Here is a 24963-nt window from a genome sequence, read left to right on the forward strand (position 1 = left end):
ATAATAAAAAAAAAAAACGCCGCCGCGTACTTGTCGCCCGTAGGCAGGCTCGTGTCAACCATGGTCGCTACCGAACGCCGTAATATTCGCGACCGTGTTATAAACTCCACGACATCTCGGGCAAGGGCGCTTCTGCGACCTCGGCTCTCCGCGCACACGTCGCGCCGTTCCGTGCGCCGGACTAGTTGCCTCGCCGCCACGGCCTTTCCCACCCCCGCCCCCTGTTGTTGGCCAGAAAACCAGCCAGCATGAAGGCTTTTTACCGCAGAGGAGGCTAACGCTACACCCCGAACACGGAGCCCGCTTCGGCGTTTCCTTCGCCCGCTGCTCGGTTACTGAAGGTACGTAAAGCCCCGTGGCCGCGGCTCCTTTTTTTTGTTGTTGCGGCGTCCAAATGCGCCCTAAAGCGCCCCCGAAAGCCACGTTATAATGAAGACGTCCGTTCTCGTATTTGTGGCGCGCCGACAAAACTTCCCGCTTTTTCCCCTTCGCGTAGAGAAGCTGCGGAAGTTTCCAGCGCGTTAGCATCGCGGCTAAAGCTACAACGTTAGCCGCGCGGCTACGGCTAGCCGCGCACTCCGGGCTGGTCCGTCGGTCCATTAAAACTCGCAAAACCTCTTACCCGTCTCTGGAAAAGGATTAAAAAAAAAACACCGCCCCGTCACGAATCATGTGCAGCCGAAAGTATTAAGCGCTCCGGCCAACTCTTGACTGGCCGCAAGGCCCTCACGACGCGCTCCTTCGGGCGCACGGTCCGCGTTAGCCCGCCGCTTGTTAGCTTCAGCCGCTCGCTATTTTTTCCCCCTATTTTTTTCGTACGCTGGAAAACTATCTTTACCTCACCGGAGCCCACCACGGGTCGCCGCGAAAACACAAGCAAAAAAAAAAAAAAACAAATCAAAAGTTATTCTGGACATTTTTTTTCTTCCTTGTTGCTCCCCGTCCGAGGTTTTGTTCGGAAGTGTTGACAGCGCCGAGACTTCGGCCAGGATTTCCGGCTGTTTTTTACGGTGCGCCCTTCTGCTGTTTTGTTTCCGTTTTCCTCCATTTCCGTTTTAAGTTTCCACAAACAGAAAAGAAAAGTCTTCGCAGAAGTTTATCGGACGGGAACTTCGGAAAGTTGCCGACGCCGTCGCTTTTGGCGTAAACATGTGTAAACAATTACGATTCCCGCCCACCGGTCCGAAACAACAACTGCGCCCGGGACCGATTCGGCGCGAGTGTTTTCAAGCGAACGAACGCTAATCGCTTGGTTTTTTTCCCCCCCGGACAGCGTTCGGCCGCTGCCGCTGTAAAATGTTGCTCGTTGTTGGTAAACGCTTTGCTGTGGGCCTCGACTTGGCTGAGGCCTCGGACTTGCGTGATGACTTCATGGGCGCGCCGGTCCCGTCCGATCGGCCGAGCAAACGGCCACGGGCCGCTAACAGCGAGTTCCTATCATTCCGCATGGCATGAAAATCTGTAATTATGCTCCAACAAAGTAAATGGGAGGTTGGGGGGGGGGTACGTCACGTTGGCCTTGCAGTTTAATACCATATGTGTCACCTCCCCCGTTTTAAAGTGCGATACACTTTGTATTTAGTGTTCCAGACCACAGTCTATTGAGTGGAATGTCAAAAAGTGAGACAGAAGAGATGATAGAGATCGAGATCGATGGACAGGAGAAGCAGGAGTGTGTGGAGGAGGGGTGAGTAGCGTTTCCAGTGCACACGCGCATTCACTTTTGAGTGTCTTGAGTTGTTTCCAAGAGGAAATCATGTTGAGTATTTGCATATGTTGCCTAATCCCATCACTCATCTTTTTTCCCTCCATTTGTCTGCGTGTGTGCGCGCGTTCAGGGTTGAAGAGCAAACTATCATGACTACTGAGCTCATTACGCAAGACATTGACATCAATGAGCCCGTTGGGAACCTCAAGAAGTTGCTGGAACCCCGTGTCCAGATCTCGCTGGATTGTTATGACATCTGTCTTCAGGACATTCAAGTATGTGACACGGTGTACTTTACCATCATTATACTCTGAAATATATTACTCATGCATGTGAATCTGTGCCCTGCTGTTTCACTGTTACACACTTTGTATATCCTGTGTGCTGAACCACCACCCTGTATATTTCTACTCCCTCCTGTACGTTCTGTAAGAAACTATACTGTTTACTTTATTTCATACATGCACTTCACCTCCAGATAACGGCACTTCTTTTAAAATTGCATTCTACCGGTCCACTACAATGTAATCTAAATTTCTATATTAATTTGCGTATTCTCTGTTTCTCCCTTTCTGTCTCTTGACCAGTTGCATCCAGACCACAGCCTGTTTGATCAAGGAGTGAAAACTGATGGCACGGTGCAGTTGAGTCTGCAAATTATCACCAGGCCAGGTAATTAAAAAGTGAATATGTACACTCATTTATAATATAGTATACAGTATACCCTCTGTATTACTTTATGAATCAGTTCACTGTGTCATTATGGATAACATTGCGTTGCTTTAGGTGAAGAGAAACTGAACATCTTGGAGATTGTGAAGCCGGTGGAGACGGTGGAGGTCGTGATTGACCCAGATGCTGTGCCAGGAGAGGAAGCTCATCTGATGGAGGATGGTCAGGTGATTGCGGTGGAGCGCGCCACCATCGCAGACGACACCTCTGAACAAGTGACACGCTGGGCGGCAGCACTGGAGGGCTACCGTAAGGAGCAGGTTCGCCTCAGCATCCCTTATGGTGAGTTGAATCCAGTACAGTAGACACAGTAATGTCACAACGTAATCGTATCGTGACCCATGTATCATGATACGAATCCTATTGTGAGATCCTTGCCAATACACACCCTTTATTTATTTATTTTATATATAAAGAATTTTATTTATTTATTTATTTATTTTCCCCCAATGAACAATTCTTAAAAAAAAAAAAGATCCTTCGTTCATACTGTAAACATTACATTGTCCCCGACAGACCCTGTTCAGTGGACGTCAGACCAAGTAATCCACTGGGCGGTGTGGGTAATGAAGGAGTTTAGCATTGAAGAGATGGACGTTGGCACCATCCACATACCCGGACGGGAACTTTGTGCCTTCTCCCAGGAGGAGTTCCTGCAGAGGGTCCCCAATGGCGAGATCCTCTGGAGTCACCTGGAGCTGCTGCGCAAATGTGAGTGTGGAACACTTCCACTGAGTTATAGGAAGACAGAGGGCTGGTTTTTGATCATTTGGGTTATTTTGGAGAATCGATTGAAGGAAACATTTTTAGTATGCAGCTTCATAATGTGACCATTAACATGAGTGAACCTGAGCTCAACATAGGAACTTGAGAGATAAAATATGAGACGATTTCTTTGTTTACATGTGTTATTTCGTAGTTCTGAGCCTTTGGTTAATAGTCAGGACATGACACAACATCTGCTAATGCGATTGCAGTAATATAATTGATGTTTTGTACAGATGTATTGGCCAGTCAAGACCAGGCAGGGCAGGAGGCCACAGTGACCATCGACCAGCGTAAGTCTCCCCTTCCTTCGCTGCACTTTTCATGCTCTGTTCTCCTTAACATTGTAAACGCTGTCTACGTGTATCGCCTCCAGTCTAAATCTCTGTACCCCTGTAATCCATGTCTCCAGCGGTACAGATAATCCCTGCCCCTGTGATGCACTCCACACCAACAGCCATTAAGGTACTAAAGCAAAGCAAAGGTCCCAGAGCCCCACGGATCTCGGGAGAAGAACGCAGCTCCCCTGGCAACCGCACAGGTATCCACGCTGTGCTAAAGATAAAGCCCAGAAGCAACAGAAAATGATTTTGCCATGACCTTGATAACATTGATATATTTAAGGTCTAACAGTGGTTCATTTAGTTGTTTGTAATGTGATCTTGTCACTTTCTTCTGCAGGTAACAATGGCCAGATCCAGCTCTGGCAGTTCCTTCTAGAGCTGCTGACTGATAAGGATGCGCGAGACTGCATCTCCTGGGTCGGGGAGGAGGGCGAGTTCAAGCTAAACCAGCCTGAGCTGGTAGCGCAGAAGTGGGGCCAGCGCAAGAACAAACCCACCATGAATTATGAGAAGCTCAGCCGAGCCCTCAGGTCTGTCTCACTGTAATTAAAAAAAAAAAAAATCAAATCTACATTTATTCTTGATGATCCATGGAGGGCTGGTGTGGGTGATGGATTTTGGGATCGTCTTGCAATTAACTAAAGTTAGCTTGAGCTTTAAGAGGCTGATTTATAAAGTGAAAGTGAAGTGATTGTCATTGTATTGCGAAACACTGCAGCACAGCACACGGTGAAATGTGTCCTCTGCTTTTAACCATCACCCTTGGTGAGCAGTGGGCAGCCGTGACTGGCAGTGTGTGGGGACGGTGCTTTGCTCAGTGGCACTGTGGCCGTTCGGGATGCGGCAACCTTCTGATTACAGGGACGATTCCTTAACTGCTAGGCCACCACTGCCTAGCTGGACCCTCACCAGCCCTCTGGATCGGGTTTCTTATTTCTGCTCTGGTTCGGAAAAGTCCTGTTAATCCTGAATTAAGGGAAATGAAGCTATTCATGCACCACAGGCCAAATGTTTGGAGCAATCTATGGATTAATCTCTGATCTTTTCAAATGCTATTACAAGACAGAAAATCAGAACATCTTAAAAAAAACATAAGTATAATGTAACAACATACAGTGTAATTGTAATTTCATGAATGTGTCTTCATGCCATCATGGCACTGGCTAGTGTTATTCCATCAATGTTTTGAAACTGCTTGTGTCCAAACCCTTCTGGCACCTTTTGGAAGTGGAAAGCGAATGTCAGACCAAATTACTTTATTTATTAAACTTCTTAAAGGTCCCCTATTAAAAAAAAAAAAAAAAGCAGCACCCTTTACACCTATCGCCATTTCTAGCCACTGCAGGACCATACACAGGCTAGGGAAACTCGTATTAATGTTAAATAATCTCACAAAGTGAAATTTCATAATAGGGGACCTTTTAAACATTGCAAGAACCAGACATCAGCATATTATTCAACCCTGAGCAAGAAGACTTCATTGTACATAAAATTTTAACATATATATCTTTATTCACCACAGTTGATGTTGTGCAACATGCAGTTAATAATTAAACTGTTCTTTGAGCCGCAGCGATGGAGAATATGATGAATAATTCAGAGCTCTCTGAACTCTGACATTACAAGGCAGCGCTGTCTGTTGATATCAGTTGAAGTCTGCCTTTAATGCCCCTCTCTGCCTGCTTTCTTGACAGGTACTATTATGATGGTGACATGATCAGTAAAGTGCAAGGCAAGCGCTTTGTGTATAAGTTTGTTTGCGACCTGAGGACTCTGATTGGCTACAGCGCTGCCGAGCTCAACAGCCTGGTCACCGAATGTGAGCAGAAGAAACTGGCCCGGGTTCAACTGCATGGGATTGGCCAGCCTGTCACCACAGTAACCTTGGCCACCACTGCAATGGACAAGGACAGTTGAGAAGGGGGTGGGGCAAAGCTTCTGTAAGCCAATGGGAATCCAGGATTTTGTAAGGAAGTTTGGATTCCAGAGGAAAGAGGGGGTGTGTGAAGAGAGAGAGAGTGCGTGTGAGAGAATATATAGATGCTCTATGCTATATTTGAGGAGTTTTGTATGCTTGTTCTGATTGGATGCTGGCATTTGCTGCATTTTCATTTGTATATACTTCATGTTTTTGATAGCCTAAATGGCATTGTATTTTGTACTTTTCCATTTGTAAGGGATACAATCGTGCTTTTTTTTTTTTTTGTAATTAATTTGTGTGTTGAATTCCCTGAGGCCTTTTTGACCTGGCCTCTAGGGGGCAATAAAGTGGCAAATGTTTTTGACCTACATGTCTAAATCAAGTTGTGCAACACGTGGATGCACACATGACTCACAAACCCACACCAGACGTCTGTATGTACATTCAAAACTTTATTCATTTATTCATGGGATACAGTGTAGAATGCTTCCTCCCTCCCAAGCTGATGGTTTTGTACAAAGAAACAGAGCGGAGGAGGAGAAAAGCAAAAGACAAGTCAGGATGGTAGAGGGGAAGAAAAAAAAAAAACCTAAAGGCCTTCACTTTTCACTTTGTCCAGTATCCTTTCTTGTGTAGGAATCTGTGCCACAAAGGAATGCAGGCACTGCCCAAGGCCTTTGATAATTTTTTAGGTGGAGTGATAATTTTCAGATACTGTACAAATTATTATCAATTTTGCCCAGAGGCTTTTAGTCTAACCTGCTGTTAACCTCTATGCTTTCTTCACAATCTTCAGCATAAAAAAAAAACTAAAAGATATTTGGCAATGTTGTGCAGTGTTTTAAATTACTGGACCATAAAAAATAATTTCTTTATGTAACTAACCCCTCTCATACTGACACGTGCTATCTGATGACCATGTCTGAACATTAATGTCATCCCACCGTCGGACTGGCCTTTCAGCACCTTACTCGAGGTCGGCTTAAGTATTTGCACTCTTCTGACTCTGCTGATGCAGTATTGTGTCTCAGCAACCTGAGAAGTCCTGTGTGTGTGTGTGTATGTGTGTGTGTTGATGAAAGCAGGCGGGGTACACCGAATACTATCCATGTCCACCCACAACCTCACGCTTCCTTCTACCTCAAACGCCTCAGTGGCAATCATCTGCTCTGTCTACCCAACACTTAGACGTGGGAAGAGTGAATTAAAAAAGAAAAAGATTATTAAATGTCATTACCCCCTCAGTGTGCTAATAAACAGACAGACGAATATCAGAAATCTCAAAACTTAAAAAGAAAAAAGAAATAAATTCAAGCTGACAATGGAGATTTTAATATTTTTTTTTCCAGAAATGAATAAACTCTTAAATCCCACCCCCTCTTTTCCAAACCCCATTCTCAAATCCCAACATGGAATGAAACAGAACAGGGAAGCAGATGGTCCCCTCTAAAGAAAACTCAGAGAGTTAAGCGTCAAAAGGTAGCCAAAAAAAAAAAAAAAACTCAAGATAATATTTCAGCTTCCATATATATATATATATATATTTTACATACAGCCCCACACTGCCAGGGGCGTGGTGGCAAAGTCACAAAAGAAACCCAAATGAAAAACAAAAAGCACAGTCTTCCTTTTTAAAAGCACGTCCCTGTGAAAAGCAGAATGGATTGAATGGATCTTTTTTTTTTTTTAATCTTCTTTTTAGTTTTTTTTTTTTTTTAAATAACGTGATCACAAACGGACACTAAAATGTACAATTCTGCCAAAACTCTACACACGTGAGATGAATTCCTGGGCAACCGTGTGAGCTCAGGCTGTCTCTGTCATCATCGCCATGCACCACGTCGATACAGCTAGATTCTGGCTTACTTTAATACATTATTACACACTGAAAAAAATTAGAATAATAAAAATGAAAAACAAACATTCATTGCTTATCTCTGTAAGTGTTATACATTTTTCTTTTAATCTTTTTTTTTTTTTTTTTCTGGAAAAAGGTAACGACAGTTTTGAAATGGAAGTGGAATGGTGCGGTGGCGTAAGTGAGCATGCCAAGAAACAGCCCAGAGGTTGAGCGCACAGGAAACGTGAGCTGGAACAAGGGAGGGAGGGAGGGAGGGAGGGAGGGGACAGTGGAGGTCCCCAGGGTGCAGGAGAGATGTGCTAACAACATTAACTGTGACAGCACAGCAAGGGCAAGCACAGATGGACACACAGATGGGCTCGATGGGTCAATAATGTGTTTCTCTGTTCTGCTTTTTTTCTTTTCTTTTGGTGCAAACCCAGGACAGCAGCCGGCGACTGGATGAAGGAAAGCTGCTCGGGTCTCCATGGGGACGGGACTGAGCAGAAGCTAGACGTGACGGCGGTGATGACTGGTTAGTCCCTGTGCTGCTCTGTCCTGATGGGGTGGGGAGATGGGGGTGGGAGTGAGGGTGTTCTGGGTTGGCCTGGGGACGCCTAGTTCTGCATCTGCTCAAAAAACTTATAGGTGGGGTTCTCGTAGCCGTTCTGCTGCATCTTAGTAAGGTGGCGTTCCTCAGGGGTCACGGCTGCATCCACCTGTTGTCAGTGACAGACAGACAGACAGAGAGTCAGAGAGACATGAACCTCTCACACAACCACATTCATACCACCATTCAAAATATTTTGCACGCCTGCTCAATGGAGGCTGTGGAGACTAAAATGAAAGCTTCTCTTTAGAATCTCATTCAAGAAGCATACAATGTCTCCTGTATTAGATTCACTTTACCTTGATGACTGCTCTGCACACTACTTTTAGCTTCATAGCTGCTTCATGAAATGATTATTAACATGGGCGAAGGAAAGTCAGACGTGAAAGTTCACTGCATTTATGTTGTTTCATAGCTGAGAGTTTTCAGTTCTTTTAACTCTAACACAAAAATAGTGAGAAAAAGAAATGAGCCATAAATGAATAGGTATATTGATATTTATGACTGGTCGTGTACTGTAGCTGTGTACTAGTGACAATAAAATGATTTAGTTAAACTCCCCGACCCCCCATTTACAACCTGAGCGATGCGTCCCACCATCCTCACCTCAATGACTCCGTGGTGGATGGAGGTGTACTGCTTCTTCCTCAGCATCACCAGGGTAATAACAATAACAGTTGCGATGACAACCCCACCAACCATGAGGCCAATGATGGCTCCCTTGTTAGACCCGACGTCCTCAGCAAAGAAGACCTACGGAGGTCAAAGCATCAGTGACAATTAATTTATTCTTCAAAACGTCTGTCAATTCAGGCCACATCATGAAGGAATTGGTACCAGTCTCTCAGGATGAACCTCGTAGTTGGTGCTGTGCTTCTCCTCCGTGTTCAGACGAACCTCAGGCATCTCATTAGGTTTCAGACCAGAACCTGCAGAGAAATTACACATTCACACACACATCAAAGCGTGATTTATTACATACTTCCTCTGCTGTGAAGTGTAAATCACTCTTGAAAAAAAGAAGAAAAAAAATTACAAAAAATATCCCAAGTTAGCTGCAAAAATACTGTGCTGCTTCAAATTGAATAGCGTTGTTAGTTTTCACAATTTTATGCTATATTCATTTCATGTATATTGAAGATTATGCCTGATAACTCATGAAAATCAGAACTAGGCTATAACCTGCAATTAAAAAGGATTCACAATACACAGCATTTGTATGATATTCTAATAGTCAGAGTTGCATTAGTACAGCCTGTCACCAAAATGCATACTCACCAGGTCGAGTGGTGAGTCCCCTGTCAGGAACTGGGCGAGCATCTACTGGTTCAACTGCGGAAAAATGCCAGGATTACCATTAGAGCGGATCAAAAGTCTGCTTTATACAATTCTGTTATTAAACCTCATTTTATTCTTTATTAGCAATGTAATAACAGCAGAATTATATTTTAAACAGGTATGGTTTTAAGCTGCAGCCTGTTGCTAAGCAACAACTGCAATAGCAAGAGGTTTGCTCTGTGAGGTCCAGGAAAGTCTTCAGTCTATAAATAAATATGAATGGATGCACTGCAGCATAATCGTGATAATATGTATCAGCACAGTACTACTAAACTGGGCTTCATATAGACAGAGTGGTAGTTAGGGAGGTAGTTAGTAGTCTGTAGTAGAGGTGTGAACCTTCACTGGTCTCACGATTCGATTATCGATGCATCACGATGCATCCCATACTTACATTTTAGACCTTATACACTACTTAGCAAATTTCAACTTTGGCCACGGTACGAGAACAGGGCCGCCGGGTGCCGTGCAGCAAGAAGCTCCTGCCCAGAGCGGCACTGTACTCTGATCAGGCAGCCACAGTCACTGCCAGAACTACTTTTTAACAAGAATTTTGTTATACCGCGACCAGAAAACCACCAAGCAACGTTATTACGATGTAATCGGTTGTGTTCTGCCCTGCATTGATGCAGAATTGTTCACGTCTGCACCGTGATGCATCTATTATGCAATACATTTCAACACCCCTAGGTGACTTGTACTACGAAACAGTTTATTTCCTCAAAATATATCTGAAAGTGGTGACGTTTTACATTCTGGGCATGCGATACAGAATATTACCAGTATTTTAAATATAATATCTTGTGACCAGTTTCTTAATTAGTCTTTAAAAAAACTGGCTGCTGATGGTTACCATGGTTGTCAGTGTTGGCCTGGTTAAAGCTCTCAGGATGGATAAAGCCCAGACGGTCCTGTTCGGGGGGCAGCAGGTCCTGAGTGGTGGTGCTGTCGGGCAGGTCGGGCATCAGAGCGTCATTGCCGTAGCTCACCCTCTTCTCTGTCTGCAGAGAGGACATCTGCTGGGTCATCTCCGACTGGTCCCTCTGGATCAGCACGGCTGCGGGTGGAGGGAAAGTCAGAACGGGAAAACCCAAACATAGAAACTGGCCACATTGTTGGGGAAAAGGTGGGTTTTGGGACTACAGTGATACATTTCTTTTGGGACCCATAGGCCCTACCGAGGCGAAGCCTATGGGAAGAGAAACAGGAGGTAGCCTTCTTGAAAAACTCACCGACTTGGTCCTGGATCTCATTGGCCACCCGGGGGACCTTGTACAGGTATCCCAGCGATTGGTTCATGCGATCCTCAATCGCACGGAGGTGGGTCAGCACCTAAGGATCAACGTCATAGACAAAAAGCCTTACATTTACATTTTACATTTACAGTATTTACCAGACGCCCTTATCCAGAGCGACAGTAGTTACAGGGACAGTCCCCTCCTGGAGACACTCAGGATTAAGTGTCTTGCTCAGGGACACAATGGTAGTCCCATCCTTATAACCCCATTGTGGTTATAAAAGTCAAAACTTTCATGATTGGTCCAGGGGGCGAGGGAATTACCTGGGGGCGGATGTGGGCAGCTTTCTTGGGGTCCACCATGCTGACGTGCTCATAGTGTTTCAGGGCATGTTGCCGGTCCTTCTGCTCCGCCCGAATGTACTTCTTCAACAGGCTGAGGACCTGACGGGGCTGCGAGAGGAGGAGGATTGAAAGAGGGACAGAGAGTAAAGGGACAGTGAGTTTTCTGCAGCTGTCCAGTAGTTTTATGACAGTGAGTGTACTTAATGGGCACGGCAGCTTTTATTGTTAGCGTTTTCTAGTCCTGAGGAGTGTGTTTGTGTGTGTGTGTGTGTGTGTGCGCGTCAAAGATTTTAAAAGCCTAACACAATCACACAGGTCCTTTAGTGCTTTATAACGTTAAGGCTTTTAAAAAGCATTAAAATGTGACGTTGAAGTGGACGGGCTGTGATTTAATTCCTGCCATAATGCAGTGCTGTCTGAGCTTTTTACCCGTGGGGGGTTTGCCTGCAGGGCACTGAGGTAACTCTCCAATGCGATGCGTCGGCGGTCGATGAGCAGAGCCTCCACCCGGGCCATGTGGGTCTCCACCAGCTGCTGCCGCTCGCTGGCTGCCTCCTGTTCCAAAGACTCCACCTTCTCCTGGAAGTGCTGCAGAGGGAGAGGGGTTGTATATAATAACTAGATGCACACTGGGAGAATGATCCTCCACCAAGGATAACTCCATTCCTCTATGGCATCAACATTTGGTGACAGGAGTCAATGAAGTTTCATTGTCATATCCAGATAACAATGTAGCAACATTACCCATAATTAAATTCTTAGGCCTGTGTTACCCTAATATAATATAATATAATTAGAATATAGACCAATATAATTAGATGGGTCAAATCTACAAAAGATCTTTTGTGTGGAAATTAAGACACTGAACTGGCCCCTAAACTTTGATGGTCTGTTAGCAAAAACCTGTGATGTCATGAGTGGGTGATCGTTAGCTTTAAAAGAGAAAATGGACCTGACGTATTACCATACGGCTCCCGCTGAGTTCCTGTCTAGTGTAAATGCGGCACCTGGGACCAGTGTAGTGGAAATGAGGTAATAGATTATAGGGCTTGATTATTGTACATATCGTTCATTAATGTTACATGAGGCAGGATGGAAAGAAATAAACAGGATAAGACTGCTAGCTTTGTTATATGTATCTTGTAGAGATCGGACTCTCGTTGCTGTGTAATTATTTCTGACACCCAGACGATGTATTTATGAGCATGATTTAAAAAGGGAGTTGCCTCCCTGGAGACAATAAGGGTCAAGTGACTTGCTGAAGGACACAATGGTAGTAAGTGGGGTTTGAACCTGGGACTTCCATAGATGATTGTCTTACCCATTAGGCTACTACCACATTATTCAATTCAGTAATTATAATGAGTGAACTGAATAGTACAATACAAATACAAATAGTACAATAGTACTTGACTATCAATTTAAGAAAAAGGTAATGATCCAAAGCCATTGATTGAGCAAAGTCCATATTCAGGAGTAGTTTCTAACAATCTCAGTGTTGAGATGTTACCATGACACTGTAAATGTACCTTATAATTACCACGTTACAGACTTCCTCCACTGAAGCAAAGTTAAATGCTAGTAAAGCGTTGAGCAGTGCTGTAGGCCGCAGACTTTGGCTTCTGTCTATGTGAAGGATGTACAGTCGGGGGCATCTGCACCAGTTTACCTGGATCACAGCCTTTTTGTCAGCGCGAGGAAGACTCTTGGCCTCTCTCTCTGCTTCCTCCCACTCCCTCATAACCTGCAGACACACGAGCGTGATTTCTTTTCTACCCTGTAAGTATGTATGCATCTATGTATATATATGTACATGTGTGAGCAAGTGGTTAGAAGCTCTGCTCCGCCCCTACATCACCTGGCTCATTCTCTCCCTGTGTTTGGCCTCGAGGCTCTCCTTGGCCTTCTGGAAGCGGGCGTGTTCATTCATGTCTCCCGGTGCCTCCAGGTAACGGTCCACCAAATCAGCCGGACTGGGCGCCATGGTGGGCACTGGGGAAAACAGAGACAGGAATGGGGGTATGAAGAGAAAGGAAGTGAAGAAGAAAAAGAAGAAGAAGAAAGAAAACAGGACTCAGCACTCCGGTGTCTTGTTTCCTGAGTAAAAATGTTTAAAAAAATGTCACTGTTAGAAGGAAAAGCAGGCAGCTCATAGGTTAATGCTGAAAGAATATACTGTGTGAAGTTGATTTTCAGAGTGAGGCAGGTTGGTTCTGCATGTGTGTGTGTCTTTGTGTTTCTCACTGCGTGATTTCTAAGGTCAACTAATGGCTCAATAGCTAACAGATTTCAGTTATTGACTGAAAAAGAAATTAGCAAATAATTTTCAGACTTAATAACTGAATGCTTAAGAGCTACAGCAGGCATGGAGCTCACTGAACCCAGTCCGGGAACAGAGCACCAGCAGATTTTAAACGGACAAAACTGACCCGGCAGGGTGGATAAACAAGAGAAATTTCAAAAGAAAAAATCTCTGCATAACTGTTCGATGTAAGGTTGGGACAATAAATGACCCAGTCCATTACTGTAACTATTTGCAGTGTCCTGTGGGCACATTGAATTACTGAATTTACTGATCACATTTAAGAAAATGTGATATCTGTGTACTCATTAACAGAATATCAGCAAAAAATCCTACATCATTCTGATCGTCTGTACTGGTTAAATTGTCAGGATATAATATGATTGTGTATGTGTGTGTTGGCTCAGTTTTAGCTCTGGGCAGCGACTGCTGTGCTGACAGAGCCGCTGTTGATGCAGGCTGACTGGGATCAGATAAGGGAGCACTGGCTAAATCAGCTAAACCCCCTGGACCGAGTTTTCTGCTCAGCTGAGCAAAAACGACAGAACACAGAGTCAGACTGGTCCAACCAGCAGGAAAAACTGAACAGCAGAGGTGGCCAGCAGCCAAGTACGTTTCATTCATTACTGTAATTTTGCATCTGAGGAGATCGTCAAGTCAAATTTCTTACTTTTAATTAGATTTTGCGAAATCAGTTTCTCCTTTTGTAAAAACTTTTGACTGCCGTGGGTCTTTTGTCTGAGTTTTGCACAAGCACTCCTGTTACAGTCCATCTGATCTGGCCAGTTTACAGGCACAAAGTGAAGGAAAATTCTCTGGTGAAATCCTAATAAATCCTTTTCATGACTACTTAGTTCAACCTAATGAATGGAAATCGTTTGCCTACAATTAGTAATTTGTGACGTTAAAATAAAGTTCAAAGAGAGACGTTAAAGTCTACTTTTGCCTGAGTAAAATTTTATCTCTACTTTGAGTGAAGTACATCGTTTGTGTACTTCATCCACTGTTGACACAGAAAGAATAGGATGGGGGAAATGAATCTCGGTTAAGTACAACAGGTAGAAAAAGCATGTAAAGTGAGTATTGGTGTGTGCGTGTGTGTGATGAGTGTGTGTAAGAGCATTAACTACAAGTTAATAGACACTGCAAAGTTCAGCAGGTTAGTGACTCGGGTGAAACACTTGACACAGCAGATCATTCCAGCTGAAGACCCCCACTGGAGCGCACTACTGCACACACCAGCAGCAGCAGCAGGGATCCACTTCAATCAGCATCTAGAATGCTCTGGGAGCATGCGATTAGTGAGAGAGAGAGAGAGAGAGAGAGAGACGGTCGCCTAAAATGCCGATCGGCCAAGAGGGTAAACAGGTTCCTCCTCCGTTCCAGAAAACACAGCGAGTCCAGCGAGACGCGTGACCACTCAAGCAGTGTGTTAGCAGATAGGGCAGTCAGTCTGCGGCAAGTGAGACAGGCAGGACGGGCGGAGTGAGGCAGATGGCTCGTCCAGCCTCGTGTGCGTCTGCTGCGTCTGGAACCAGGGCGACGGATTCTGACGCACCGCCGCGCAAGAGTGGTGCTGGTGGTGGGGGGTGGTGGTGTTAGGGGGTTGGGGGGTGGGGGGGTAGACATAGCAACCCAGCGGTGAGAGAGACAGCGTCCGGCTCTTCCGGTGGAACTTACGCACGCTGCTGCTGCAGACAGACAGGCAGTACTCCTCCGACTCAAAGTTATTGCGGTTTCCCCCGCAGCCCCCGAAGATGAAGGGGGCGCAGCGGCCTTTCTCCGCCACGAAGTACCAGCGCTGCAGCATGGCGCGGCACGGCCCCGTCTCCGCCGGAGCCCAGCACACCTCTGACACACACAGCAGCACAGTACATGAGCACCACACACCAACACTCCCCTCCAGTACCAGTCAAACGGCCAGTATTCGCAAGGAACATTTCCATAGAGCCCTGAAAGGGGGGAAAATTACGAATTCGAAGTGCTAAGAATCAAGTGATTAAATTCCTCTTATGGCACAGATATTGGGGTTAAATTAGTAACAGTAACACATAAAAAAAGTATTCATATATTATGACCAGTAAAATAAATGCATAAAAGAGTTCAATTTATAAAGACAACAGAATTACCAAAACAGTCATTTTTTAAAAACGGTACTGAACTGAGTTTTTCTGGCTATTAATGAAATGAAAAATGAATGAATGAATAGATAAGGACAATTATCTTGATCTATCAGTCACACATTTTTCTTGTATTTGTACATTTGACTATTTCTTGTAATAAAGGAGGAACATCTTGCACATCACAAAATCATCTGCCAAATAAATCAAAAATGTAAAATGCATCATTTCTGCAGGTTATATGTTATGCAGTTCAATGTCCCTGCTGATTTGTTTCTGTATTTTGATGTGGAGAAGGCCTTTGGATTGTGACTGATTTATGCTGACAGCCACCTAAAATTAAATGCTGTAAGGAAAAGAAAAAACGAAAAAGACTAATTGAATTTTTAGGAGTTAATTGCAATATAATTTGATCTGCATTTCAATGAGAGAAAACACATTAACCATAATTTTAAGGGAAGGACAAGTGTGTGCACACCCACCTTCCAAAGAGCTTGGGGTTGTTGAATATAATTCATAACAACAAAAATACACAAAAATCAGACACACACACAAGATTAAAATAGTAGATGTTTATCCCAGGGCCCCCAGACCTAATTATATTATTATTTAAATTAGCTCATCATATTTCTACACTAAATATTACACCCAAAGTATTATTTTGCTATGATCAAATCATATAAAATTCCTCTTACCCCTGACAACTTCCTCTACTGACTCTGTAGTAGTGGTGGTAGTAGTGGTGGTGGTGGTTGTCATGGCAATGTTGGAGGTCTGCTCGCTGGGGTCATGTTCGTCATTCACATCATCTTCTTCCTCATCTTCCTCCTCATCATCATCTACGCCATCGCCGTCCTCGTCGTTGTCCCAGGCGCCCTCTTCCTCATCGTAAGTCTCATCCTGATCCTCTTCCTCGACCACGGCTGGTTCTGGCTCCGCCTCCTCCGTCTGCTCCTGCTCCGCTGCTGCCTGTTTACGCGCCACGCTGTGGGTTCAGACACACACCAGCCGCCTTGAGAGAGATTTCATGGACTTCCACTTTATTACCTGGGTCCAGTATATTCTTAAATGGCATTAAAATACAGTGGTTACCAAAATGATCTCCAGGGCCTGTTTTATTAATAAGAATATTTTCAAGGCCCCAACTCCAACACAGACATAGCTAACGTCCAAACTTCACTCAATTTGATACAAAACAGAAAGCGAAGAAATCTTCGGAACCTGCATGAATTGCATCTCTCTGATTGGTTGCTTCTTGCCAATTAGAAGGGAAAAACATACTTTCATCTGTTCGCATTGCCTGCTGCTGGACAAAATAAATGACTCAAGATATGAGTGCGTCATGGAAATGACACACTAACTGCATTCATTACTTTCATCAAGGAAACACTTTTGATGTTCCGCCAAGTTGCTTATACTGCAGTCATTGTACGTGGTCCCCAGACTCTGCTGACTGACAGAGGAAATGGGTGGGAACCACTGCTCTAGACTTTTCATAGTTTTAATAGAGCTATGCATGGTCCACACAAGCCTCACACAAGGCATGTTCTCAACCCAGATGAAAACAAGACAGCATTGACAGAAGGCCATGTGTCTGTGTATATGTGTGTGTGTGTGTGTGTGTGTGTGCACACACCTGCTATCTGTGTATTCAGCTTCAGCTCCGCCCCACCACACGTCTGAGTCGGCCTCTTCTTGCTCCTCAACGTCTGCGTCGCGCTGAGACTCCACCGGGCAGCACACAAACTCAACACCACGGAAACGGTCGATGCCGCATGGCAACAGCATCCCGTAGTCATGGAGATTCATGGAGCGGTCCCCACAAGACTGCAAGAGAAGGTGATATCAGCTGAGTCACTACAGCAGGCAGATAACCTGCGAATTGTGGTCTATAGAAATATGAATTCTATTTTTAACAGAAGCAGTGCATCTGATTCAACCAGATGAACAAATTAACAAACTCTAACAATCCTAGTTCATTTCATTTACATTTACAGCATTTATCAGACGCCCTTATCCAGAGCGACTTACAATCAGTAGTTACAGGGACAGTCCCCCTGGAACAATTTAGGGTTAAGTGTCTTGCTCAGGGACACAATGGTAGTAAGTGGGATTCGAACCTGGCTCTTCAGGTTCATAGGCGAGTGTGTTACCCACTAGGCTACTACCACCCTACATTATTAAAGCTTCATTATTAAATAATATAATAAAAGTAGCTACAGAACTTTATTTTAAAATTGTAACAATATTGCTTTTAGATGAAAACATTTAGGACATTTATTTAAAATACTATTAGCATGCTTGCTGTATACTGTTGTATACATGGTAACTATAATACACGGCTAATAGAAAGCTGGTTCAGGGTGGTGCTCCAGCAATCAGAATCAAGTACTTGGTTAGACTAAGGGACACTAAATGAGTACAGTTCATAATAATTTACCACATGGCGTTATAGCTATTATTATGGCTAGAAAGCTTGAAGTTGAAAAATGAAGTTATGGAATCTCAGCACTCTTCATTACAGTGTAGCAAAAGCAGCCTTCAGAAAGGTAAGAAGCATGAATGGTGGCTTTTGTCTTCCTGTGTCACGTGATGTGGCACGTCTCACCTCCTTAGCCACAGTGTGCCAGTGGAGATGGCTCTCGCACATGTCCATGCGCTCCTGGTGCAGGAACTTACATTTGTCAGGAACCAGAAGAGCATCACTAACAAACTCACCAACTGAAGTAGACACACACACACACACAGCCAAAAAGAGCATTTATTAGGACACTCTACTTCTACTGAACCACAGAAAGAGGACGCTTACCCTCTCTTACGAACACAAAGACCAAATTGTATTTGTATGACAATAGTGCACTATTCAGCATCAATAGAGTACACACATACCAGGGATGGGCACTATTAAAACCGATTGGAGTGTCCTATTCAAAACAGAAAGAATAGCTCTTTTATTCGTTTTTTTAAAAACATACCCAGGCATCTGTATGGGACAACAATGTGCATGTGACTGCGGCACTGCCTGCGCCCTTTCTTGCACCAGTTCTGGATGCTGACGGGCTGGTTGGCCTCCACAACGTTGGTGATCTGAAGCTCAGGGTAGACCTGCGGGGAGGAGGGGCGGGGTCAAGCCTCAACAGTAACTCAGCACTTAGTCAGACTAAAGTGCTCCTGTTTTACCCCTAAGACCTGCATCACTCAGGGAAAAACAAAGAATATAAAAAATACCCACCTCCTGGCAGTACTGAAGGATGCCCTCCTTGGTGCTGATGCAGCTCTTAGTACCACTGGGGTCTGGCTCCCACTTGCCGTTTTGGACGTTGACATGCATGTTGAGTTTCCCACAGAACATGGCCACCTGTGGCTCTGCCAGGAGACCCACCGAGTCATCCACTGGCACCTACAGGAGAAAGGGTGGAGAAGCCAAGGGAGTTACACTGCTGCAGAGCCATGAAGCTATGAGTTCATGCTCAAATTATTAGCATTAGCGCTGTAGCACCTACAAAATCCAGTGAACCTAAAGGGACCCGATCTATTCCAGATTACTTGTTTGCTGCTATGCTACAGCTAAGCAAATCAAGGACGTGGTTGACCAGACACAACCAGGCAGAAAAACTAAAGCTCATTTGGTAAAAATCTCGCTCTGACTTTGGCTGTGACCGGAGCAATTTAATTTGAGACCAAATGTGCTTTGAGCTTGGAGGCATTAGGCAGCAAACCTGCCGAGCCTAACTGAATAGAGGTCCTCCGCGCTGCAATTACTCACTAGCTGCATCGATACTGAAGCTCCCAGCTGACGGGGGCAGGACCGTGGTCTGGAAAGCTTGCATGGGCAAGTTGAGCCCATCTGCATTAACGGAATGCACCAAAGGCAACCTAAAAACCGAACGATGTGGGGTGGGGCAATGTGCCGACAAAACAGCTCATACACTTGTTTTCTGTCATAATGAACAATAATGCATAATGTACTTTGGTAATTGGGGCAGTGAAAGCGGCCCCGTAAACAGAAGGTCGCCGGTTTGAATCCCGATCTGTCAAGGTGCCACTGAGGTGCCACTGAGTAAAGCACCGTCCCCACACACTGCTCCCCGGGCGCCTGTCATGGCTGCCCACTGCTCACCAAGGGTGATGGTTAAAAGCAGAGGACACGTTTCACCATGTCACCGTGTGCTGTGCTGCTGTGTTTCACAATGACAATCACTTCACTTTCACTTCACTATCAGTAATAAGGACATCAGTCAAAATTAACACATGCAATGATACAATACAGCATGCATTGTAAAAAACAAAACTGCTAATGATATAATATACAATTAAAACTATTAATCGACAAAACAACACAGATTGTGTGCAAAAATCTTAAGTCTGAGTGTCTGACATGGCAACTTATTTTTTCGCGTTTTTGTGCAATGAACATGTAATATCAGAGGGAAAATGTCCAATCTGGCAACGCTGGTGGGAGGTGAAAGCCATAAATTACTGAATTATCAAGATTTTTCAGCAACTAATTCATGAAGGTATCAAATGTCCTATTTCATGTCCTATACAAACATATTCCGTTATTCTGCATCCGCTTCACAGCTTAAAATAAAAAATTTGTATTCATTGATGGCCAATGTTAATTTACAAGATCAGTAAAAGATGCCAGCCACTGGCCTAAATAACAAAATATATTAATGAACTTTCTTTGCTGCATTTATTTTGTTTAACCCAAATGTTTTATATAAAAAAGCTTGTGCATATATAATGAGATGGAATAGGATGAAAACTGAGATTTTATTCCAAAACAGTGTTGACTCTCTCTCTGTCTCGCTCTATATTATATTATATATTATATTATATTATATATATATATATTCAAATGGTTGTCAATGAAATTATACCAAAGATATTTCAAATGCTGCTGGCTGTCTGGTTAAGAATAAGTATGCTTGTTTAAAATAAGATTTTATTATTTTATTTCTCATAAAATGGAAACACGATCGTTACTTTTCATCAAAATCTGGGATTTTTCGTTGTTTCACGAATGAATAGACATGCTTATGAAAAGTCTAAAGACTTTATGACTTAAGGGCACAAAAATACAGAACAATTAAACCAATCACACCTAATGAAAGATTTTAAATACACAGATGAATTACAGAGTCAAGTCCGTCCCTGCATCAGGATCAGCATTCAGAACAATGGCAGCAGGAACCAACAGATGATTCTGGGCATGCAGACAAGCGGAGTCCTACATTTTCACCAGCAGATTAATTCCATTCTACAGACCGTGTCCCATTTAGCTTTGAATTGTAGTTCGCGGCGAGCAGGAACCCTCGCAAAACAAATAAACGAGTACAAAAGGCCTAATCTGCTGCTGAGGTCAGCTCTGCGCTTACATAATGTCCCGCTGTCCTCTATAACAGCGCTGCTCCGATTAAACACATCTTTAATCTCCCGTACTGCAACGGGCGCAGAGGCGAGGGTATTAAAAAGAGGCGGCACCGAGAGAGAAGGGAAGAGAAGAGAAGAGAGTGTGTCTGCGTCGTGGTAAACAAGTCAGGGTGAGAAACGCTGGCGAGACGTGCTGAGAGGGCGACAGAGAACGCACGTCTGGTTTCTGTTGTCTGAAAGATCCACCCCTGACCCCCTACTGCAACAATAAAGCACCCACCCACTCTGCACACCCCAGCACCGGGGGATTGTGGGATTGCTGTGGGGTTTTTTTTTTTTTTGTTCCTTTATTGTTCTATGATACAAACAGAGGAAGCTGCAGAGCAAGTTGGCATTCTGGGGCATAAAGATAGATGACACACACACACACACACACACACACACACACACTCTCTAAATCCCAAAGACCGAAACCAACCCAGACCCCCACAGGCTCATGCCATAGTGGCTTGGCATTAGTTAAATATACAGCAGATCATATATATCAATACCACTAATGCTGCAAGTTTCAATATTGCCGTTTCACGATATTTCACGATAGTTGTCAAAAAGAGTAAAATAAATAAATAAATAAAATTCTAATGGCACAAGTTCAAAAATAAAGTCTAGGGCTTAAGTGGAATTTTTTTTCTTCCATCTGCGTTCCCGTTCGGAACATGAAAATATGCAAGACTATAAAGCACCTTTCCTGGGCAGGACAGACAGCCACGGCTTTGAAAAGCAATTACGAGTCAGATTTTTTTTAGACTGAATCCTCACCAAACATTATAGTGAAAGCATGCGGGCGTGGGCACACACACACACACACAACTGTGTTCACACAACTGTGTACAGCATTTATGAGACGCCTTTTTCCAGCGAGTGTGTTACCCACTAGGCTACTACCACCCTTCATGGATGTATGTGGTGGAGCAAATCTGCCTCCAAAAAGGATATCCTGATATCATGTCAAGGCTTCATTTTGCTCAAACAAAGAATCCACGTGAGAGGAAGAGAACATCGACATCAATCACAGCCTGCAGCCCTAGACTGGTTTCATTTTTAAATGGACAATATACTGATGAAAATAGTGTTGAGTAGGGCCAGAAAAAAAATTCAAACCTGATTGGCTGAATCACTGCAAAGCTAACAACCACAAACCAGGGTAATATACAGTGTATATTTAAAATTTTACACATTTTACACACCGCCGAGCAGTTAAGGATGCGGCGCCGTAATCAGAAGGTTGGAATCCAGGTCCATCAAGGTGCCACTGAGCAAAGCACCGTCCCCACACACTGCTCCCCAGGCGCCTGTCATGGCTGCCCACTGTTCACAAAGGGTGATGGTCAAAAGCAGAGGACACGTTTCGTTGTGGCACATGTCGTACCAGCAGCTTGAAATTATTTCATTTTGAGAAAAAATTCCATTCTGATGTAGCTCAGAAAAAATCTGCTTCAATAACATATATTATTATAGACTGTGCGTTTTATAGTGTACAATGCAACTTTTACCTACAGAGCGCTTGTAAAAACCTGTGTGGAGTGCAGGATGAGTCCAGAATATCATTTGCACGTTACAAAAGTGGCAGAAAGCCGTAACTGCAACTCCGCCATGCAAATCTGCCCATAAACCGCCCATCGTTGTTTACTTTGTGCGTCGAGCATTGATTGGCTCTAAAGGCAATGATCACGCAAAGTATGTCTGCACAGCCCGATGAAAACAGAGACCTGTACCGTGTGGTGCTAATGAAAGAACTCAAAACGAAGAGGAGAACTTATCGTACATTATGGGATTTTTGGAATTATTAATTGTACAGAAGCTAATGGTACAAATACGATAATTATCTGGCAACACCGATCCCACCTTGTACCCAGGTGGCTCCACGGAGGACACTGAACCAAACGGTGACACCCATCCTCGACGGCGCCCTCGTTCGCACCCAAGGTTAGCTGGGGTCAGGCCTAAACCGCATCGCCGAGTAGAGATCCTCGCACGTTCCTCACGCCACAGAGTATCTTTTCTCGCTCTTGTATCCCTTCTAACGTAAAACAAACCATTTCAAGCCAGAACGTGACCAACACTTGAAGATCCGACAGAAGTTGGCACAACAGCGCCGGTACGTAATCGCACTTCCCAACACGCGGGCGGCAAATTTCCACGGACACGTTGCAAAAAAAAAAAACATATACGAACGTAAAAGGGATGTCACAGCAGTGTGTGTTTACATCCTCTCGTCCACTGCGGGTGGACGCTTGTCATTTAACCCACGACACGAACAGCGGGGGCCACGTCTTCTCCCTCTTCCATTTCACACACGCAAACGCTCAGAACCAAACTGCATTCGGTCAAGCCAAGTCTGCGCCATGGAGACTTCTAGTACGTTCTTCGCGGCCCTTGTTGCTGCACATTTTTGAAGATGCATCAACGCATCAAGCGTAGGAAATATGGAAGAAAACCCCGGAGCACTAAGAATATTCTAGAATATGGACAGTGTGGCACAAATCCCTGATAATAAAAGCATTGACGGGTCAGTCTCGCAGTTTACAACATATTTGTATATTTTTTTATTGAATATTTTGGTGTAATTATTTCCTACTGGAACGTAGCCGCTCTGCTCCGTGTTTTTGGGCTCCATTGTGTAACCGGGGGGTGAGAAGGCCACCAAAAAAAAAAAAAAAAGAAAAAAGAAGAGAATAAATGGAAACGTGTGCGCGGTTGGTGCCGCCGTGTCCGTTCCACGCTCCCGCGGGGCGCCGCAGTTTCCCGGCGCCATCTTGCCTTCTGTCAGCAGCATCGCAGCGCCGACGGGGCCGAAACGAGCCAAAAACGCACATTTCTCTCCCAAAAAGCGACGCCAAAAATAGCAGCGGGAGCACCCAATCTGCGTCAGAAGGGAGCCGGGGCCTTTATTCGAACATTCCCACCCCCGGGCCACGTTATCCATCCCCGTCGCCACACGATGAAGTATAAAAAAAAAAAAAAAAACCGGGATCGAATTCTGATTTTGTTATGTAGTGACCGCAGGTCGCGTTTCCAGAGCCTTCCACCGCGCTGTAGCTCCAAATCTCGTCGCGAAACAAAATAATGATGAATCCCACCGCCACATAACCAACCCCCCACACCGACACGCTCGCTCCAGCTCCTGCGGATGGAAGCAGGTCGGGGGAAGGGGTTCGAACCGCGTACAAGTACAAATATTCACGGAACGTCCCGTTTTATCCCGTTAAACAGCTGATTCCACCCTCTCTCTCCCTCTCCGGGTGTGTGTGTGTGTGTGTGTGTGTGTGTGTGTGAAGGACGGGAAATGGCTGTCCGACGCCTTCTTCTTACCTCAGCCGCGAACGCCAAGGTCACCGCCGCCAGCAGCAGGGCTGCCGCTCGGACGCCCATTTTTACTTCCCTGCGTCGGGGTGTCGCGCTGCGGATCCTGCGGCGGAGCTGCTCGTCTCGCTCTCTCCGGTGGTGTGTGTGTGTGTGTGTGTGTGTGTGTGTGTGTTATGATGGAGCGCGATGGCGAGGCTGTGCGTTTGCTCCAGCGCCGGTCACCTGACCAGACGTGTAGAGAATGGAATGGAATGGAACGGGAAGGAAAAGGGGATGGAGGGAGGAGGAGGAGGAGGAGGAGGAGGAAGAAGGGCACTGCAGTTCCTCCACAATTCCCCCCCTTCACGAGAGAAGACAAAACTTTAACAACTTTATTTAGGTCACACACAAACAACAACAACACAACGAAACATTATATTTTAAATAGTACATCTCTAGACACGCACAAACGACATTGAACTGAAATATAGTCACGTATATACTTTATAAAACCATGTTTGAGCTGCAACTCATTTCAAAATGCACCTCAATAAATAATGACTGAAAAATAGCAAAGACTGAAGTCGAGATCTTTTAATACCTTAAATATTTAATAACAAATATTTAAATAATAATTAAACATAAATAATGAAATCCAATAATAAACGATTATTGTAATAAACTATTATTATAATAACTAATGATGGTATTCAAAACAATGTAATAATTACACCTGACTGGAGAGTAAAAAAAAAAAAAAACATCAGTGCTACAACAAGAACAGTCCCAATTATATCGCACAGGGCAGAAACAATGCATTTCCGGAAAATAAATATATGTATTCAGTCAATGTGACTTGTTAATTTTGACGAAATTAATAGTATTTTAGAGTTTGCTGTGACATCAAAAATTATGGCTGTTGATGCCACTGCTTTATGAATTATGGGAGTGAGGTGTGTTAGAATTTTGGAGGAGTTGGC

At 44.4% G+C, this 24963-nt stretch overlaps 2 protein-coding genes across 7 annotated transcripts; one reads left to right on the forward strand and one right to left on the reverse strand.

Moving 5' to 3' along the window:
• The first annotated feature begins 64 nt into the window (after window positions 1–64).
• gabpa (GA binding protein transcription factor subunit alpha) lies at window positions 65–5746 on the forward strand. 4 transcript variants are annotated; one of them, XM_028990274.1, is made up of 10 exons: window positions 65–341; window positions 1583–1687; window positions 1839–1983; window positions 2296–2380; window positions 2495–2722; window positions 2957–3151; window positions 3442–3498; window positions 3618–3746; window positions 3887–4079; window positions 5244–5746. In XM_028990274.1, exons 2-10 carry the CDS (start codon window positions 1611–1613, stop codon window positions 5464–5466), a joined length of 1332 nt encoding a protein of 443 aa, XP_028846107.1. In that variant the 5' UTR covers window positions 65–341; window positions 1583–1610; the 3' UTR covers window positions 5467–5746. The 4 variants fall into 4 exon arrangements, with proteins under 4 accessions (XP_028846107.1, XP_028846106.1, XP_028846105.1 ...); XM_028990273.1 differs by lacking the exon at window positions 65–341 and adding an exon at window positions 916–1480; XM_028990272.1 differs by lacking the exon at window positions 65–341 and adding an exon at window positions 916–1461.
• A 159-nt stretch (window positions 5747–5905) lies between these two features.
• appb (amyloid beta (A4) precursor protein b) lies at window positions 5906–24248 on the reverse strand. Of its 3 annotated transcripts, none has more exons than XM_028990270.1 (17): window positions 24011–24248; window positions 18495–18662; window positions 18238–18367; window positions 17871–17983; window positions 16899–17089; window positions 15958–16247; window positions 14823–14993; window positions 12699–12832; window positions 12510–12584; window positions 11270–11428; window positions 10820–10948; window positions 10491–10590; window positions 10112–10315; window positions 9199–9252; window positions 8776–8849; window positions 8527–8673; window positions 5906–8029 (listed from the first exon to the last, which is right to left on the reverse strand). In XM_028990270.1, exons 1-17 carry the CDS (start codon window positions 24068–24070, stop codon window positions 7928–7930), a joined length of 2301 nt encoding a protein of 766 aa, XP_028846103.1. In that variant the 5' UTR covers window positions 24071–24248; the 3' UTR covers window positions 5906–7927. The 3 variants fall into 3 exon arrangements, with proteins under 3 accessions (XP_028846103.1, XP_028846102.1, XP_028846104.1); XM_028990269.1 differs by having other exon boundaries at window positions 8758–8849; XM_028990271.1 differs by lacking the exon at window positions 14823–14993 and having other exon boundaries at window positions 5910–8029; window positions 8758–8849; window positions 24011–24247.
• Window positions 24249–24963: the final 715 nt, after the last annotated feature.

This window comes from Denticeps clupeoides, chromosome 9, assembly GCF_900700375.1.
Source record: "Denticeps clupeoides chromosome 9, fDenClu1.1, whole genome shotgun sequence".
Taxonomy (NCBI): domain Eukaryota; kingdom Metazoa; phylum Chordata; class Actinopteri; order Clupeiformes; family Denticipitidae; genus Denticeps; species Denticeps clupeoides.